General features: G+C 44.0%; 2 protein-coding genes across 3 annotated transcripts in view; one reads left to right on the top strand and one right to left on the bottom strand.

Annotated features, from left to right (window-relative positions):
- Positions 1-18,577, top strand: part of FGD3 (FYVE, RhoGEF and PH domain containing 3) — a 256,971-nt gene that overhangs the window by 171,367 nt on the left and 67,027 nt on the right. The window lies entirely within an intron of this gene.
- Positions 8,991-11,633, bottom strand: LOC143788461 (uncharacterized). Its single transcript, XM_077278156.1, has 8 exons — positions 11,528-11,633; positions 11,268-11,318; positions 11,122-11,195; positions 10,936-11,034; positions 10,724-10,807; positions 10,414-10,627; positions 10,176-10,332; positions 8,991-10,048 (listed from the first exon to the last, which is right to left on the bottom strand). Exons 4-8 carry the CDS (start codon positions 10,957-10,959, stop codon positions 9,115-9,117), a joined length of 1,413 nt encoding a protein of 470 aa, XP_077134271.1. The 5' UTR covers positions 10,960-11,034; positions 11,122-11,195; positions 11,268-11,318; positions 11,528-11,633; the 3' UTR covers positions 8,991-9,114.

Below are 18,577 nucleotides of genomic sequence, written 5' to 3'. Positions count from 1 at the left end.
TGAAATTTTAACCCCGCGCTTTCCAATTCACCAAACAATTTTGCCCCTATCTACATAATGGGGAAAAAATGAAAGGAAAAGTGTTGGAGGCAAATTAACAGCTGCCAGATGTGAACAAGGGGGACTTAAAGAATGACAGCGATGGCACCAAAGAGTATATACTGTACAGTTGCTAAGGTGGGGCCCCAACATGGGATAATCACACCACCACGGGGATATGAACACACACACAAAATGCGCCACACACTACCACGTGCTCGAACACATATACCACCCTCAGTGCACATTTCACCACACATACACCAACCTCGCCACATAAAAGTAGAAACACAAAAGTCGCCGCTCAAAACTCGCCACGCGCAAAACTCTCCACATGCAAAACTCGCCACACGTGCAAAACTCGCCACACGCAAAACTTGCACACGCAGAAAAATTGCCACACGCAGAAAAATTGCCACATGCACAAAAGTTGCAACACATGCAAAAGTTGCCTCACACAAAACTTGCACATACTCAAAAGGCACCACACATAAAACTCGCCACGCGCAAAACTCGCCATGCGCAAAACTTGCTGCACACAACTTGCTACACTAACCTGTCACATGCAACTCGACACACAAAAAGTTGCTACACGCATGTCGCCACACAAAACTCATCTCACAAAAGTCCCTACATGCATGTCGCCACACGCAACTCAACACACACAACTTGACACACAAAACTCGCCCTAAAACACACACAAGTCTGGTATCCTTCAAAAATAAAAATCTGATTAATAAGCAGACAAACTACAAGAGCAACAAATGTACCATATAGGAATCCGGCAGCTGTCAGTCACATGACCAGTCTATTATGTGTATGTGTGAGCTAATATATACTGCCAGGGGGTGGGCTTACTGTTGGCTGGGGATTTATCAGGCTGCCATTTTAGCTTACAAATACTGAGGTAAAAATACTGACCAAATAACGTGTGAACGAGGGCTAATACAGGAGGAGATGGCATACAGCTATATACTATATACAGGAGATGACACACAGGTATATACTATTTACAGGGGAGATGACACACAGGTATATACTATATACAGGAGGAGATGACACACAGATATATACTATATACAGGAGAGATGACACACAGGTATATACTATATAGAGGAGGAGATGACATACAGGTACATACTACATACAGGAGGAGATGACATACAGGTATATACTATATACAGGAGGAGATGACACACAGGTATATACTATATACAGGAGCAGATTACCTACAGGTATATAGTATATACAGGAGGAGATGACACAGGTATATGCTATGTATAGGAGGAGATGACATACAGGTATATACTATATACAGGAGATGACACACAGATATATACTATATATAGGTGAGATGACACACAGGTATATACTATATACAGGAGATTACATACAGGTATATCTAATATATAAAGCTGAATGTGTGTATGTATGTATGTGTGTATGTCCGGGATTGGCATCTGTACCGTCGCAGCTACAGCCACAAAATTTTGCACAGTCACACGTCTGGACCCCGAGAGCGTCATAGGCTATGTTGTGAGGTGAAATTTTAACCCCGCGCGTTCCAATTCACCAAACAATTTTGCTCCTATCTACATAATGGGGAAAAAGTGAAGGGAAAAGTGTTGGAGGAAAATTGACAGCTGCCAGATGTGAACAATGAGGACTTAAAGAATGAGAGCGATGGCGACAAAGAGTATATACCGTACAGTTGCTAAGGTGGGGCCCCGACATGGGATACTCACCACACACGGGGATATGAACACAAACACAAAATGCGCCACACACTACCACGTGCTTGAACACATATACCACCCTCAGCACACATTTCACCACACACACACACCAACCTCGCCACATAAAAGTCGAAACACAAAAGTCACCACTCAAAACTCGCTACATTCAAAACTCGCCATATGCAAAACTAGGCTCACGCAAAACTCGCCACACGTGCAAAACTCACCTCATGGAAAACTCACCTCATGCAAAACTTGCACACACAGAAAAATTGCCACATGTACAAAAGTTGCACCACATGCAAAAGTTGCCTCACACAAAACTTGCACATACTCAAAATGCACCACACATAAAACTCGCCACGCGCAAAACTCGCCATGCACAAATCTTGCTGCACACAACTTGCTACACTAACCTGTCACATGCAACTCAACACACAAAATGTTGCTACACGCATGTCGCCACACAAAACTCATCTCACAAAAGTCGCTACATGCATGTCGCCACACGCAACTCAACACACACAACTTGACACATAAAACTCGCCCTAAAACACACACAAGTCTGGTATTGTCCTTCAAAAATAAAAATCTGATTAATAAGCAAACTACAAGAGCAACAAATGTACCATATAGGAAATACGGCAGCTGTCAGTCACATGACCTGTCTATTATGTGTATGTGTGAGCTAATATATACTGCCAGGGGGGAGGGCTTCCTGTTGGCTGGGGATTTATCAGGCTGCCAATAGCAACCAATCACAGCTCAGCTTCTATTTTGCTACAGTTAATTAACCTGAGCTCTGATTGGTTAATATAGGCAACAAAGACATTCTCAGTATAACAAAGCTAATATATGTTGTGAAATGCTTCTATTTGCTTAGTTTTTGCCTTTTAATAATTACATTTCTATCTATTTGTTTTGTGGTTTTTGTGTGCAGAATAAATTTTTGTTAACACATTCTATTTTGCTAACAGCAGTCATTAACCCGGGCGAAGCCGGGTAGTACAGCTAGTATATATATATATATATATATACATACATACATACAGTGGGGCAAAAAAGTATTTAGTCATTCAGCAATAGTGCAAGTTCCACCACTTAAAAAGATGAGAGGCGTCTGTAATTTACATCATAGGTAGACCTCAACTATGGGAGACAAACTGAGAAATAAAAATCCAGAAAATCACATTGTCTGTTTTTTTATCATTTTATTTGCATATTCTGGTGGAAAATAAGTATTTGGTCAGAAACAAACAATCAAGATTTCTGGCTCTCACAGACCTGTAACTTCTTCTTTAAGAGTCTCCTCTTTCCTCCACTCATTACCTGTAGTAATGGCACCTGTTTAAACTTGTTATCAGTATAAAAAGACACCTGTGCACACCCTCAAACAGTCTGACTCCAAACTCCACTATGGTGAAGACCAAAGAGCTGTCAAAGGACACCAGAAACAAAATTGTAGCCCTGCACCAGGCTGGGAAGACTGAATCAGCAATAGCCAACCAGCATGGAGTGAAGAAATCAACAGTGGGAGCAATAATTAGAAAATGGAAGACATTCAAGACCACTGATAATCTCCCTCGATCTGGGGCTCCACGCAAAATCCCACCCCGTGGGGTCAGAATGATCACAAGAACGGTGAGCAAAAATCCCAGAACCACGCGGGGGGACCTAGTGAATGAACTGCAGAGAGCTGGGACCAATGTAACAAGGCCTACCATAAGTAACACACTACGCCACCATGGACTCAGATCCTGCAGTGCCAGACGTGTCCCACTGCTTAAGCCAGTACATGTCCGGGCCCGTCTGAAGTTTGCTAGAGAGCATTTGGATGATCCAGAGGAGTTTTGGGAGAATGTCCTATGGTCTGATGAAACCGAACTGGAACTGTTTGGTAGAAACACAACTTGTCGTGTTTGGAGGAAAAATAATACTGAGTTGCATCCATCAAACACCATACCTACTGTACAGCATGGTGGTGGAAACATCATGCTTTGGGGCTGTTTCTCTGCAAAGGGGCCAGGACGACTGATCCGGGTACATGAAAGAATGAATGGGGCCATGTATCGTGAGATTTTGAGTGCAAACCTCCTTCCATCAGCAAGGGCATTGAAGATGAAACGTGGCTGGGTCTTTCAACATGACAATGATCCAAAGCACACCGCCAGGGCAACGAAGGAGTGGCTTCGTAAGAAGCATTTCAAGGTCCTGGAGTGGCCTAGCCAGTCTCCAGATCTCAACCCTATAGAAAACCTTTGGAGGGAGTTGAAAGTCCGTGTTGCCAAGCGAAAAGCCAAAAACATCACTGCTCTAGAGGAGATCTGCATGGAGGAATGGGCCAACATACCAACAACAGTGTGTGGCAACCTTGTGAAGACTTACAGAAAACGTTTGACCTCTGTCATTGCCAACAAAGGATATATTACAAAGTATTGAGATGAAATTTTGTTTCTGACCAAATACTTATTTTCCACCATAATATGCAAATAAAATGATTAAAAAACAGACAATGTGATTTTCTTGATTTTTTTTTCTCAGTTTGTCTCCCATAGTTGAGGTCTACCTATGATGTAAATTACAGACGCCTCTCATCTTTTTAAGTGGTGGAACTTGCACTATTGCTGACTGACTAAATACTTTTTTGCCCCACTGTATATATATACAGTGTGTGTGTGTATATATATATATATATATATATATATATATATATATATATATATATATATATATATATATATATATATATATATATACACACTAGCTGAAGAGCCCGGCGTTGCCTGGGCATAGTAAATATCTGTGGTTAGTTATAGCACCTCACTTCTCTTATTTTCCCATCATGCCTCTCATTTTCCCCCTCACATCTCTCATTTTCTCCCTCACACCTCTCATTTTCGCCCTCACTCCTCTTATTTTCCCCCTCACTCCTCTCATTCCCCCCTAACACTTGTCATTTCGACCTCACATCTGTCATTTTCCGATCACTCCACTATTTTCCCTCGCTCCTCTCATTTTGCACTCACACCTTTTCATTTTCACCTCACACCTCTCATTTTCACCGCAGTATATACATGTTTGTCATCTCCCTTATATATAGTATACACCTGTATGTCATCTCCTGTATATAGTATATACCTGTATGTCATCTCCCCTGTATATAGTATATACCTGCTGTGTGTCATCTCCCCTGTATATAGTATATACCTGTATGTCATCTCCTCCTATATATAGTATATACCTTAATGTAATCTCCTCCTGTATATAGTATATACCTGTATGTCATCTCCTCCTATACATAGCATATACCTGTATGTCATCTCCTTCTGTATATACTATATACCTGTAGGTAATCTGCTCCTGTATATAGTATATACCTGTGTCATCTCCTCCTGTATATAGTATATACCTGTATGTCATCTCCTCCTGTATGTAGTATGTACCTGTATGTCATCTCCTCCTGTATATACTTTATACCTGTAGGTAATCTGCTCCTGTATATAGTATATACCTGTGTCATCTCCTCCTGTATATAGTATATACCTGTATGTCATCTCCTCCTGTATGTAGTATGTACCTGTATGTCTCCTCCTCTATATAGTATATAACTGTGTGTTATCTCTCCTGTATATAGTATATATCTGTGTGTCATCTCCTCCTGTATATAGTATATACCTGTGTGTCATCTCTCCTGTATATAGTATATACCTGTGTGTCATCTCTCCTGTATATAGTATATATCTGTGTGTCATCTCCTCCTGTATATAGTATATACCTGTATGTCATCTCCTCCTGTATATAGTATATACCTGTATGTCATCTCCTCCTGTATATAGTATATATCTGTATGTCATCTCCTCCTGTATTAGACCTCGTTCACACCTTATTTGGTCAGTATTTTTACCTCAGTATTTGTAAGCTAAATTGGCAGCCTGATAAATCCCCAGCCAACAGTAAGCCCACCCCCTGGCAGTATATATTAGCTCACACATACACATAATAGACAGGTCATGTGACTGATAGCTGCCGGATTCCTATATGGTACATCTGTTGCTCTTGTAGTTTGTCTGCTTATTAATCAGATTTTTATTTTTGAAGGATAATACCAGGCTTGTGTATGTTTTAGGGCGAGTTTCATGTGTCAAGTTGTGTGTGTTGAGTTGCGTGTGGCGACATGCTTGTAGCGACTTTTGTGAGATTTTTGTGTGGCGACATGTGTGTAGCAACTTTTTTGTGTGTCGAGTTGCATGTGACAGGTTAGTGTAGCAAGTTGTGTGCAGCAAGATTTGCACATGGCGAGTTTTGCGCGTGGCGAGTTTTATGTGTGGTGCCTTTTGAGTATGTGCAAGTTTTGTGTGAGGCAACTTTTGCATGTGTTGCAACTTTTGTGCATGTGGCAATTTTTCCGCGTGTGCAAGTTTTGCGTGTGGCGAGTTTTCCATGAGGTGAGTTTTGCACGTGTGGCGAGTTTTGCGCGTGGCGAGTTTTGAGCGGCGACTTTTGTGTTTCTACTTTTATGTGGCGAGGTTGGTGTATGTGTGGTGAAATGTGCGCTGAGGGTGGTATATGTGTTCGAGCACGTGGTAGTGTGTGGCGCATTTTGTGTGTGTGTTCATATCCCCGTGGTGGTGTGGTGATTATCCCATGTCGGGGCCCCACCTTAGCAACTGTACAGTATATACTCTTTGGCGCCATCGCTCTCATTCTTTAAGTCCCCCTTGTTCACATCTGGCAGCTGTTAATTTGCCTCCAACACTTTTCCTTTCATTTTTTCCCCATTATGTAGATAGGGGCAAAATTGTTTGGAGAATTGGAAAGCGCGGGGTTAAAATTTCACCTCACAACATAGCCTATGACGCTCTCAGGGTCCAGAGTGTGACTGTGCAAAATTTTGTGGCTGTAGCTGCGACGGTTCAGATGCCAGTCCCGGCCATACACACACACATACATACATACACACATTCCGCTTTATATATAAGATGTGTGTGTATAAATATGTATGTATGTATATATACATGTGTATGTGTGAGTATGTGTATATACTGTGTGTGTGTGTATAATATATATATATATATATATATATATATATATATATATATATATATATATATATATATATATAAAATTTGTATATGTAATGAACCCGCACCGATCAGACATAGATGATCTATCTTAAGGATAGGCCTTCACTGTTACAGTCCCAGACAACCTCTTTAGCACTGACTGTTATTGGCCACCTCAGTTTCTATGTCTATTGTATATGAAGCAATAAAAATCCTATTCTTACACAGACACAGTCATTTCTCGGGAGCACGCTTGTATCACTGAGTCTTTGATATCCAATAATCTTATTATGTTTCACTACTTACAGAAAAATCTTTAAACCCTCGGCATTCCTTCAGTGGGTCCTATGTCTGGTGCTGACTGCTGAGCTTTACCTTTACCTTTTGGGTAACTGAAGTCTAAGGCTTCTTTCACACTTCAGTTGTTTGGCGTCAGTCACTTCCGACATCGTGACGGATCGACGGATCCGTCAAAATTGTTGGGAAAACGGTTCCGACGGATCCGTTTTTTTGACGGATCAGTTATACTGATCCGTCACAAAAACGGATCCGTCGGAACCGTCACGACCGTTTTCCCATCCGTTGGATCCGTTTTTTGACTGATCCGTTTTTTAGAAGGGGAGGATCTCAATGTGATTGGCTACTGGAAACTACTGGAAAACTATATATACTGTGTATTTACATCACATCTTTGAAAGGGTTTATTAGAGAAAGTGGCAGCGATGGAGCAAGTACTGGCAAACATAGCGAAGATATGTGCGGATTTTACTTTTGAGGCAAATCAGTTGGCAGTCATCGTTCGGGACAAGGAGGAGGAAAGACTGCGCATCCTGCGGCAGCGGCGGAAGAGAAGGCTGTGGATCCATCCCATCACAGCCCAACGCATGACCCGTGGTGTTTATTCAACACTTTACCTTGAACTGAGGGAAAACCCTCAGAAGTTCTTCAACTATGTGAGGATGAAGGCTGAAAATTTTGAAATTTTATTGGGCCATGTGGAAGATTCTATACGGAGACGAGACACCCAGTTGCGCTTCTCCATATCACCAGCGGAGCGTCTCATGGTGACTATTCGGTAAGTTATTTTTTTTTTAAATTATTCTCATTCATCAGACTTATAACTGTAATGATGTTTTTTGAAGTTTTTATTAATTATTGTCTTTTCGTTTTGTTAACAGATTCCTTGCAACTGGAGAGTCGTTCTCATCGCTACATTTTCAATTTAGGCTTGGGATATCCACCATTTCCGGGATCATCAGAGATACCTGCCGGGCACTGTGGGAGTGCCTACAAGCGGAATACATTCCAGAGCCATCACAGGAGAGGTGGCTGGAGATTGCCCAAAATTTTCTACCAATATGCCAGTTCCCAAATTGTGTCGGCGCAGTTGATGGGAAACATATAAGGATCGTCAAACCTTCTGGCTCTGGATCAGAATTCTACAATTATAAGAAATATTTTTCAATTGTTTTGATGGCCATAGCCGACGCACACTGTAAGTTCATCGCTGTGGATATCGGTGCGTATGGACGCGCAAATGACTCACAGATTTTTAAAAGTTCACCAATGGGGCGTCGGTTGTATGGAGAGACATTTGATTTTCCGCCCCCTAGACCTCTCCCTGGAACCACCGGTCCACCTTTACCATTTGTTTGCGTTGGTGATGACGCTTTCCAGCTTTCCCCACATTTGCTTAAACCCTTTGGAAGTAGTGGACTGACCCAGAGGAAGAAAATTTTCAATTACCGTTTAACCAGAGCACGCAGAGTAGTGGAATGTGCTTTTGGCATCCTAACTGCCAAATGGAGAGTGCTACTAACTGCCATTAAACTGCAGACTGAAACTGTCGATGATGTGGTGAAGGCTTGCGTGGTACTTCACAATTTTGTTTTATCAAAAGAACATGTTTCCCTGGAGGATAATGTTTCAGAAAGCACCTTGCCGGACTACCACAACACAACTTTTCGCAGTCCTGTAGCAGTCTCCAGAATGCGGGACAATTTTGCAGACTATTTCATGTCTCCTGCAGGATCAGTTGACTGGCAGTATCAAATGGTTTAAAAAAAATGTTTTTCAAACTTGTAAAAATACCATTTTTTTGTTTCGTTAACCTTGCTGTATTTTGTATGTTTTGTACCGGTACCCTTTAAACACTTTGTAATGTTTACTATTACCATAACCTTGGTGGTTTTAATACAGTTTAAAAAAAAAAAAAAAAAAACGACAATAAAATTGTTTTCAAACCACAAAAAGTTTTATTTATTTACATACAGTTTTTAAAGGTTCTCATAATTTGGGGTGGAGATAGTAGCGGAGGGGCTGACAGGGCAGGCCACGTCGATAGGGGGGGACAGGACATCACGGGGAGGAACAGAAGTGGAATGGCTGGTGAAAACATGAGGTTGGGAAGGGAGTTGAGGTACAGATGTGGTCTGTGGGAGGTATGGTGAAGGTGTTGGTGGGGGTGGGAACGGTGAAGTTAAAGGGGAAGAATGGAAAGGGGAAGGTAGGAACTGGGAAATACTGAGGGGGGAAGAAAGGTATGGCGAAGGAGTAGGATGGACGGGAGGAGGATGGACGGGAGAAGGATGGATGGGAGGATAGACGGCGACTTGAGAGGGGAAAGGTGTTGAAACATGAAGGGTGGGTGGAGGGGCTTGGGACATCGCCTGCGCTAGAGCAGTGTGGCAGCCTTGCATCACATGCATCTGCAGGTCAGGAGTTAGATTCTCCATGTGCCTGAGGACTGACTGAAAAAAGCAGTGTCTTGGTGACTGGTTTGCATCTGACTGCAGCCTATCCAGACGACTGCCGAGTTCCAATATGCATTTGTGAAGCATATTGTACCCAGCAGACGTTTGCTCACCCAAAAGCTTGATGGCATTCTGGAAGGCTGCATTCAAATGCAAAAATTCAGGCGCATAGCTCCTTTCCTGACCTCTCTGGCGCTGCCGTCCTGACCCCAAAGGTGGTCTAGATGTTGCGGCAGTGTCAGAGGGGTGGGGTAAAGGGAACTCCATCTCATCACCTGCAGCTTCAAGTGACGAAGTCCACCCTGCTGCTCCAGCGCTGGTGGATGGGGCCGAGGGATCACACAAAAGGGAAGGTGCAGACACAGAAGGGTCGACGTGGTCCCCGGTGGCGGACCCCTGAGGGATCGCTCCAGAGGGGTGCAACTCTGATGCAGGCTCCCGAGTGCTGCTGACAGTACTGTTAAAGAAGAAACAAACAAAAAAATTAGTATCTTGATATTACAATTGCCCTTGCTGCCAAAAAAAAATTAGAAGGTTACACATTTTAACAGTTTGACTGAAAACTTGTGGTGTTGAATATTTACCTTCTGCTCAGCAGCGTCGACCGGAGGAACGACAGGGCTCTGGAATGCTTATACCTGCTCCTGCGTCCTCTAGATCCACTCGGGGCCTGCATCTCCTTATTGAACTCCCTCTTAAAGCGATCCCTCAGTGACCGCCACCGCACGATTACCCTGTTACCTGGAAAGAGAAATCAAAAAAAGGTTACTATACAACACATTAAATCATGCTAACACACGTTAATGAACTGTGAATACTTACGTGCTAGATCCTGGGCCCCAGCATTGAGTTCCTCCCAGTTATCAATGACAGCATTGCAGACTTCCTCCCATAGCCGTCGGGTGACGTACTGGTCAGCATGGCGGCGGTCCGACATCTTCCATAGCGGCTCCCGACTTTGGACCGCTTGGATGAGGGTGTCCACGTCTATGCCCTCGTCCTCTTCCTCATCCTGTTCGGGAGCACGCTGTGAAGCCTTTTAACAAAAAAAAAAAAAAAAGAATAAAAAGGGAAAGATTATAACACATGAATTTTACAGTTTGCTAAACACCAAACCAAAAAAGGAACTTACTCTTCGGTGACTGCCGCGCCTAGCATTCCGACGGCTATGGTAGGTGCTCTGAGGAACTCTACGTCGAGCCCCGGATTGTGAAGACTAATAAAAATAAATAAGAAATAAATTATGTGCTTGGATGGAGGCATATGTACTGTGTGTGTGCTGTGCTGAATGTTTGTGTTGAGTGTAGTGTGTTTTATGTGAGGATCTGTATCTGCAAAACTTACACTATGCGCTCCCGCTCCTCTCATTTCTCCACCCTGCCCGTCTCCTTCATGAAGCTGCTCCTCTGCTGCTGCTGCTGCTGCTCCTCCTCCATCTTCTTCCTGTGAAAACAGAATAAATACATATAGGGTTCAAAAACATTACCAGAGATGTACCAAAAAAAATTTAGGAATAAAAAAAAAAAAAACCTCAGGTGGCTGACGATGTGAGGGGGGCTCTCAGATGAAGACATTCTGCCTGAGTTTGTCTTGGTCCCTAGAATCTGCAAGTATAAAGAGAGTTCTAAGCTACTGTACAAAAGGATAGACGCAGCTTTTCGGGACTTTATACTTACATGTTTTCAAAACTTTGGGGGGTCTGCCTGCGTCGTCTTGGTCCCTAGAATCTGCAAGTATAAAGACAGTTCTAAGCTACTATAAAGTGGCGTAACTACAAAGTTATGGGCCCCGGTGCGAACTTCCAAATGGGGCCCCCCCGCCAAAATATTTTCCACCCAAATCCACATCCTGCCCCATCCATCTCCACATTCTGCCCCATCAGTCTCCGCATTCTGCCCATCCATCTCCACATTCTGCCCCTCTCTCCACATCTCACCAGAACAGCAGGAACCAGAAATCTGCTGCTGGTTGATACCAGATAAACACGAGCTGCACACAACCAGGACTGAGCTGCTGAGAGCTGAAGGACCTGATGTGACCTCATCGTCATGTGATCAGGAGGCGGAGCTGATAAATGCTGAAAGCCCTATGATAGTGATGACTAGGGTTGAGCGACTTTCATTTTTTTAAGATCGAGTAGGGTTTTGGGAAACCCGATTTTGTCCAGAGTCGAGTCGAGTGCAGTCGGCCGATTATCGCTAAAAGTCGGGGATCGACCGAAACACGAAACCCAATGCAAGTCAATGGGGAAGCATAGTCGGCAGTGAGTGGAGGCCAGGAAAACACCTACAGTGCCCATTTTAATGCCAAAAACATCCATTCTTGTTTCTGAAGCTTGCCAATCTTAATTAACTGTATAATAATAGTTGGGCATAAGGAATTGGGGGAAAGTTGTGGGGGGAGTAGGGCTGGCTCAAGTTTTTCGTGGGCCCAGGAAATGCGGACTACGTCACGGCGGTGTTGCAGGGAAAGGTAAGTATTTAAAAGTTGCAAGTGCTGTGATCCTGAGCAAGCAGGGGGGGCCCACTCGTTCGCATTGCCACTGGCACAGGGCCCCTCAAAGTACGGCGGTGTGTTTGCATGGCGGGGGCGCCTCCCACCAGCAGCGACACTTTTGCGTACTCTGAGGGGCCCTGTGCCAGTGACGTCGCCAACGAGTATGCCCCCCCACCTGATGAAGGAACCTGCACTTTCATCTGCACCTTCCTCTTTGTCCCTGTGTAAGGTGGTATAACATGCGGGAAGGGGAACCTTACTTTCAGCAGGGACAGATTCTGGCTGTGTAGAGTACAAGGGGAATGTAGTGGTCTAGGTCAATGTACCAGCAGACTCATTTAGCAGTGGCTGGGCAATGGGCAGGATGAGGAGGAAACAGATATAGGGCCAAAGAATAAAGTAGGCTACATGCAGTTCAAAATTGGTAACAGGACTAAACAGGCGGCATTGCTTTGTTCAGTGGAGTAGCAAACCCAAGAGCAGCAGACACTGTTTCAAGGGCCTAACCACACTAGTAGGCCAAATGCAGTTTAATATCTGATAGTATAGGGCGAAAGCCAGAATGTGGAAGCTCAGCTTTGTTCAGTTGAGGACAACACCAGGGAGGGGCAGACACCTTTAGTAGGCCGGAAAAGCCTATTGCATTTTTTAAAATGGTAATTTGGAGCAGAAGGTTGAAGCTCAGCTTTATTTAGTTGAGGGCAACACCAGGGAGGGGCAGAAGCCGTTAGTAGGCCCTAACCACCATTTTTTTTTTTAAAACCACTTAATGAGAGCCGGAAGGTTGAAGCTCAGCTTTATTTAGTTGAGGACAACACCAGGGAGGGGCACACAGACAGACACCTTTAGTAGGCCGGAAAAGCCTATTGCATTTTTCAAAATGGTAATTTGGAGCAGAAGGTTGAAGCTCAGCTTTATTTAGTTGAGGGCAACACCAGGGAGGGGCAGAAGCCGTTAGTAGGCCCTAACCACCATTTTTTTTTTTAAAACCACTTAATGAGAGCCGGAAGGTTGAAGCTCAGCTTTATTTAGTTGAGGACAACACCAGGCAGGGGCACACAGACAGACACCTTTAGTAGGCCGGAAAAGCCTATTGCATTTTTCAAAATGGTAATTTGGAGCAGAAGGTTGAAGCTCAGCTTTATTTAGTTGAGGGCAACACCAGGCAGGGGCACACAGACAGACACCTTTAGTAGGCCGGAAAAGCCTATTGCATTTTTTAAAATGGTAATTTGGAGCAGAAGGTTGAAGCTCAGCTTTATTTAGTTGAGGACAACACCAGGCAGGGGCACACAGACAGACACCTTTAGTAGGCCGGAAAAGCCTATTGCATTTTTCAAAATGGTAATTTGGAGCAGAAGGTTGAAGCTCAGCTTTATTTAGTTGAGGGCAACACCAGGGAGGGGCAGAAGCCGTTAGTAGGCCCTAACCACCATTTTTTTTTTTTAAAACCACTTAACGAGAGCCGGAAGGTTGAAGCTCAGCTTTATTTAGTTGAGGACAACACCAGGCAGGGGCACACAGACAGACACCTTTAGTAGGCCGGAAAAGCCTATTGCATTTTTCAAAATGGTAATTTGGAGCAGAAGGTTGAAGCTCAGCTTTATTTAGTTGAGGGCAACACCAGGGAGGGGCAGAAGCCGTTAGTAGGCCCTAACCACCATTTTTTTTTTTAAAACCACTTAATGAGAGCCGGAAGGTTGAAGCTCAGCTTTATTTAGTTGAGGACAACACCAGGCAGGGGCACACAGACAGACACCTTTAGTAGGCCGGAAAAGCCTATTGCATTTTTCAAAATGGTAATTTGGAGCAGAAGGTTGAAGCTCAGCTTTATTTAGTTGAGGGCAACACCAGGCAGGGGCACACAGACAGACACCTTTAGTAGGCCGGAAAAGCCTATTGCATTTTTTAAAATGGTAATTTGGAGCAGAAGGTTGAAGCTCAGCTTTATTTAGTTGAGGACAACACCAGGCAGGGGCACACAGACAGACACCTTTAGTAGGCCGGAAAAGCCTATTGCATTTTTCAAAATGGTAATTTGGAGCAGAAGGTTGAAGCTCAGCTTTATTTAGTTGAGGGCAACACCAGGGAGGGGCAGAAGCCGTTAGTAGGCCCTAACCACCATTTTTTTTTTTTAAAACCACTTAATGAGAGCCGGAAGGTTGAAGCTCAGCTTTATTTAGTTGAGGACAACACCAGGGAGGGGCAGAAGCCGTTAGTAGGCCCTAACCACCATTTTTTTTTTTTAAAACCACTTAATGAGAGCCGGAAGGTTGAAGCTCAGCTTTATTTAGTTGAGGACAACACCAGGGAGGGGCAGAAGCCGTTAGTAGGCCCTAACCACCATTTTTTTTTTTAAAACCACTTAATGAGAGCCGGAAGGTTGAAGCTCAGCTTTATTTAGTTGAGGACAACACCAGGGAGGGGCAGAAGCCGTTAGTAGGCCCTAACCACCATTTTTTTTTTAAAACCACTTAATGAGAGCCGGAAGGTTGAAGCTCAGCTTTATTTAGTTGAGGACAACACCAGGGAGGGGCAGAAGCCGTTAGTAGGCCCTAACCACCATTTTTTTTTTTTAAAACCACTTAATGAGAGCCGGAAGGTTGAAGCTCAGCTTTATTTAGTTGAGGACAACACCAGGCAGGGGCACACAGACAGACACCTTTAGTAGGCCGGAAAAGCCTATTGCATTTTTCAAAATGGTAATTTGGAGCAGAAGGTTGAAGCTCAGCTTTATTTAGTTGAGGGCAACACCAGGCAGTGGCACACAGACAGACACCTTTAGTAGGCCGGAAAAGCCTATTGCATTTTTTAAAATGGTAATTTGGAGCAGAAGGTTGAAGCTCAGCTTTATTTAGTTGAGGACAACACCAGGCAGGGGCACACAGACAGACACCTTTAGTAGGCCGGAAAAGCCTATTGCATTTTTTAAAATGGTAATTTGGAGCAGAAGGTTGAAGCTCAGCTTTATTTAGTTGAGGACAACACCAGGCAGGGGCACACAGACAGACACCTTTAGTAGGCCGGAAAAGCCTATTGCATTTTTTAAAATGGTAATTTGGAGCAGAAGGTTGAAGCTCAGCTTTATTTAGTTGAGGACAACACCAGGCAGGGGCACACAGACAGACACCTTTAGTAGGCCGGAAAAGCCTATTGCATTTTTCAAAATGGTAATTTGGAGCAGAAGGTTGAAGCTCAGCTTTATTTAGTTGAGGGCAACACCAGGGAGGGGCAGAAGCCGTTAGTAGGCCCTAACCACCATTTTTTTTTTTTAAAACCACTTAATGAGAGCCGGAAGGTTGAAGCTCAGCTTTATTTAGTTGAGGACAACACCAGGGAGGGGCAGAAGCCGTTAGTAGGCCCTAACCACCATTTTTTTTTTTAAAACCACTTAATGAGAGCCGGAAGGTTGAAGCTCAGCTTTATTTAGTTGAGGACAACACCAGGGAGGGGCAGAAGCCGTTAGTAGGCCCTAACCACCATTTTTTTTTTAAAAACCACTTAATGAGAGCCGGAAGGTTGAAGCTCAGCTTTATTTAGTTGAGGACAACACCAGGGAGGGGCAGAAGCCGTTAGTAGGCCCTAACCACCATTTTTTTTTTTTAAAACCACTTAATGAGAGCCGGAAGGTTGAAGCTCAGCTTTATTTAGTTGAGGACAACACCAGGCAGGGGCACACAGACAGACACCTTTAGTAGGCCGGAAAAGCCTATTGCATTTTTCAAAATGGTAATTTGGAGCAGAAGGTTGAAGCTCAGCTTTATTTAGTTGAGGGCAACACCAGGCAGTGGCACACAGACAGACACCTTTAGTAGGCCGGAAAAGCCTATTGCATTTTTCAAAATGGTAATTTGGAGCAGAAGGTTGAAGCTCAGCTTTATTTAGTTGAGGGCAACACCAGGGAGGGGCAGAAGCCGTTAGTAGGCCCTAACCACCATTTTTTTTTTTTAAAACCACTTAATGAGAGCCGGAAGGTTGAAGCTCAGCTTTATTTAGTTGAGGACAACACCAGGGAGGGGCAGAAGCCGTTAGTAGGCCCTAACCACCATTTTTTTTTTTTAAAACCACTTAATGAGAGCCGGAAGGTTGAAGCTCAGCTTTATTTAGTTGAGGACAACACCAGGCAGGGGCACACAGACAGACACCTTTAGTAGGCCGGAAAAGCCTATTGCATTTTTCAAAATGGTAATTTGGAGCAGAAGGTTGAAGCTCAGCTTTATTTAGTTGAGGGCAACACCAGGCAGTGGCACACAGACAGACACCTTTAGTAGGCCGGAAAAGCCTATTGCATTTTTTAAAATGGTAATTTGGAGCAGAAGGTTGAAGCTCAGCTTTATTTAGTTGAGGACAACACCAGGCAGGGGCACACAGACAGACACCTTTAGTAGGCCGGAAAAGCCTATTGCATTTTTTAAAATGGTAATTTGGAGCAGAAGGTTGAAGCTCAGCTTTATTTAGTTGAGGACAACACCAGGCAGGGGCACACAGACAGACACCTTTAGTAGGCCGGAAAAGCCTATTGCATTTTTTAAAATGGTAATTTGGAGCAGAAGGTTGAAGCTCAGCTTTATTTAGTTGAGGACAACACCAGGCAGGGGCACACAGACAGACACCTTTAGTAGGCCGGAAAAGCCTATTGCATTTTTCAAAATGGTAATTTGGAGCAGAAGGTTGAAGCTCAGCTTTATTTAGTTGAGGGCAACACCAGGGAGGGGCAGAAGCCGTTAGTAGGCCCTAACCACCATTTTTTTTTTTTAAAACCACTTAATGAGAGCCGGAAGGTTGAAGCTCAGCTTTATTTAGTTGAGGACAACACCAGGGAGGGGCAGAAGCCGTTAGTAGGCCCTAACCACCATTTTTTTTTTTAAAACCACTTAATGAGAGCCGGAAGGTTGAAGCTCAGCTTTATTTAGTTGAGGACAACACCAGGGAGGGGCAGAAGCCGTTAGTAGGCCCTAACCACCATTTTTTTTTTAAAAACCACTTAATGAGAGCCGGAAGGTTGAAGCTCAGCTTTATTTAGTTGAGGACAACACCAGGGAGGGGCAGAAGCCGTTAGTAGGCCCTAACCACCATTTTTTTTTTTTAAAACCACTTAATGAGAGCCGGAAGGTTGAAGCTCAGCTTTATTTAGTTGAGGACAACACCAGGCAGGGGCACACAGACAGACACCTTTAGTAGGCCGGAAAAGCCTATTGCATTTTTCAAAATGGTAATTTGGAGCAGAAGGTTGAAGCTCAGCTTTATTTAGTTGAGGGCAACACCAGGCAGTGGCACACAGACAGACACCTTTAGTAGGCCGGAAAAGCCTATTGCATTTTTCAAAATGGTAATTTGGAGCAGAAGGTTGAAGCTCAGCTTTATTTAGTTGAGGGCAACACCAGGGAGGGGCAGAAGCCGTTAGTAGGCCCTAACCACCATTTTTTTTTTTTAAAACCACTTAATGAGAGCCGGAAGGTTGAAGCTCAGCTTTATTTAGTTGAGGACAACACCAGGGAGGGGCAGAAGCCGTTAGTAGGCCCTAACCACCATTTTTTTTTTTTAAAACCACTTAATGAGAGCCGGAAGGTTGAAGCTCAGCTTTATTTAGTTGAGGACAACACCAGGCAGGGGCACACAGACAGACACCTTTAGTAGGCCGGAAAAGCCTATTGCATTTTTCAAAATGGTAATTTGGAGCAGAAGGTTGAAGCTCAGCTTTATTTAGTTGAGGGCAACACCAGGGAGGGGCAGAAGCCGTTAGTAGGCCCTAACCAAAGTTGAAGGCCAAATGCAGTTTAATTTCTGATACTATAGGCCGAAAGCCAGAAGGTGGAAGCTCCGATTTAGACAGTGGAGGACAATTTGAATTATGGACTGCAGACAGACTTAGTAGGCTGTCCCCTGTGGACCATGCATCCACCACATTAACCCATTGCGCCGTAATGGACACGTAATCTTCCGTGGCCATGCCTACAGGTCCATGCGTCTGTTGTCAGGTGCACCTTTGTACTCACAGATTGCCAGAGTGCATGGACAATGCGGTCTTCTACATGCTGGTGGAGGGTTGGGATGGCTTTTCTCGCAAAAGAAGTGTCGACTGGTTAGCTTGTAGCGTGGTACAGCGTAGTCCATCATGGCCTTATTAATAGTAAATAAAATATATAACTAGGCTCTATGAACTTTTAAATAGGTTCCAGGGGTACACGGGCAGCATTGGTGTGGTCAGTGGAGGAGTATTGCAAGTAGGGGCTGCAGACAGGCTATCAAAGGCCTAAAATAACAAACAGTAGGCAGTCATGGCAGTTTTACATCGGTTACATGGATACACAGGCAGGCACTCCAGGCAGCATTGTGGTCAGTGGAGGAGTATTGCAAGTAGGGGCCGCAGACAGGCTATCAAAGGCCTAAAATAACAAACAATAGGCTCATTGCAGTTTTACAGCGGTTACATGGATAGACGGGCAGGCAGCTTGGTGGTGAGTGGAGGAGTATTTAAAGTAGGGACCGC

The sequence above is a fragment of the Ranitomeya variabilis genome, chromosome 8 (assembly GCF_051348905.1).
Source record: "Ranitomeya variabilis isolate aRanVar5 chromosome 8, aRanVar5.hap1, whole genome shotgun sequence".
Lineage (NCBI taxonomy): Eukaryota > Metazoa > Chordata > Amphibia > Anura > Dendrobatidae > Ranitomeya > Ranitomeya variabilis.
The sequence above is the reverse complement of the archived record's forward strand: the minus strand, read 5'-3'. Positions and strand labels throughout refer to the sequence as shown.

Excerpts from the sequence above, each read along its gene's own strand:
- LOC143788461 (XM_077278156.1), bottom strand. The coding sequence starts at position 10,959 with ATGAGAGGAGCGGGAGCGCATAGT. Across the intron at positions 10,808-10,935 it reads GAGGAGCGGGAGCGCATAGT|TCTTCACAATCCGGGGCTCG; the intron begins GTAAGTTTTGCA and ends TATTTTTATTAG. Across the intron at positions 10,628-10,723 it reads GGCGCGGCAGTCACCGAAGA|GCTTCACAGCGTGCTCCCGA; the intron begins GTAAGTTCCTTT and ends TTTTGTTAAAAG.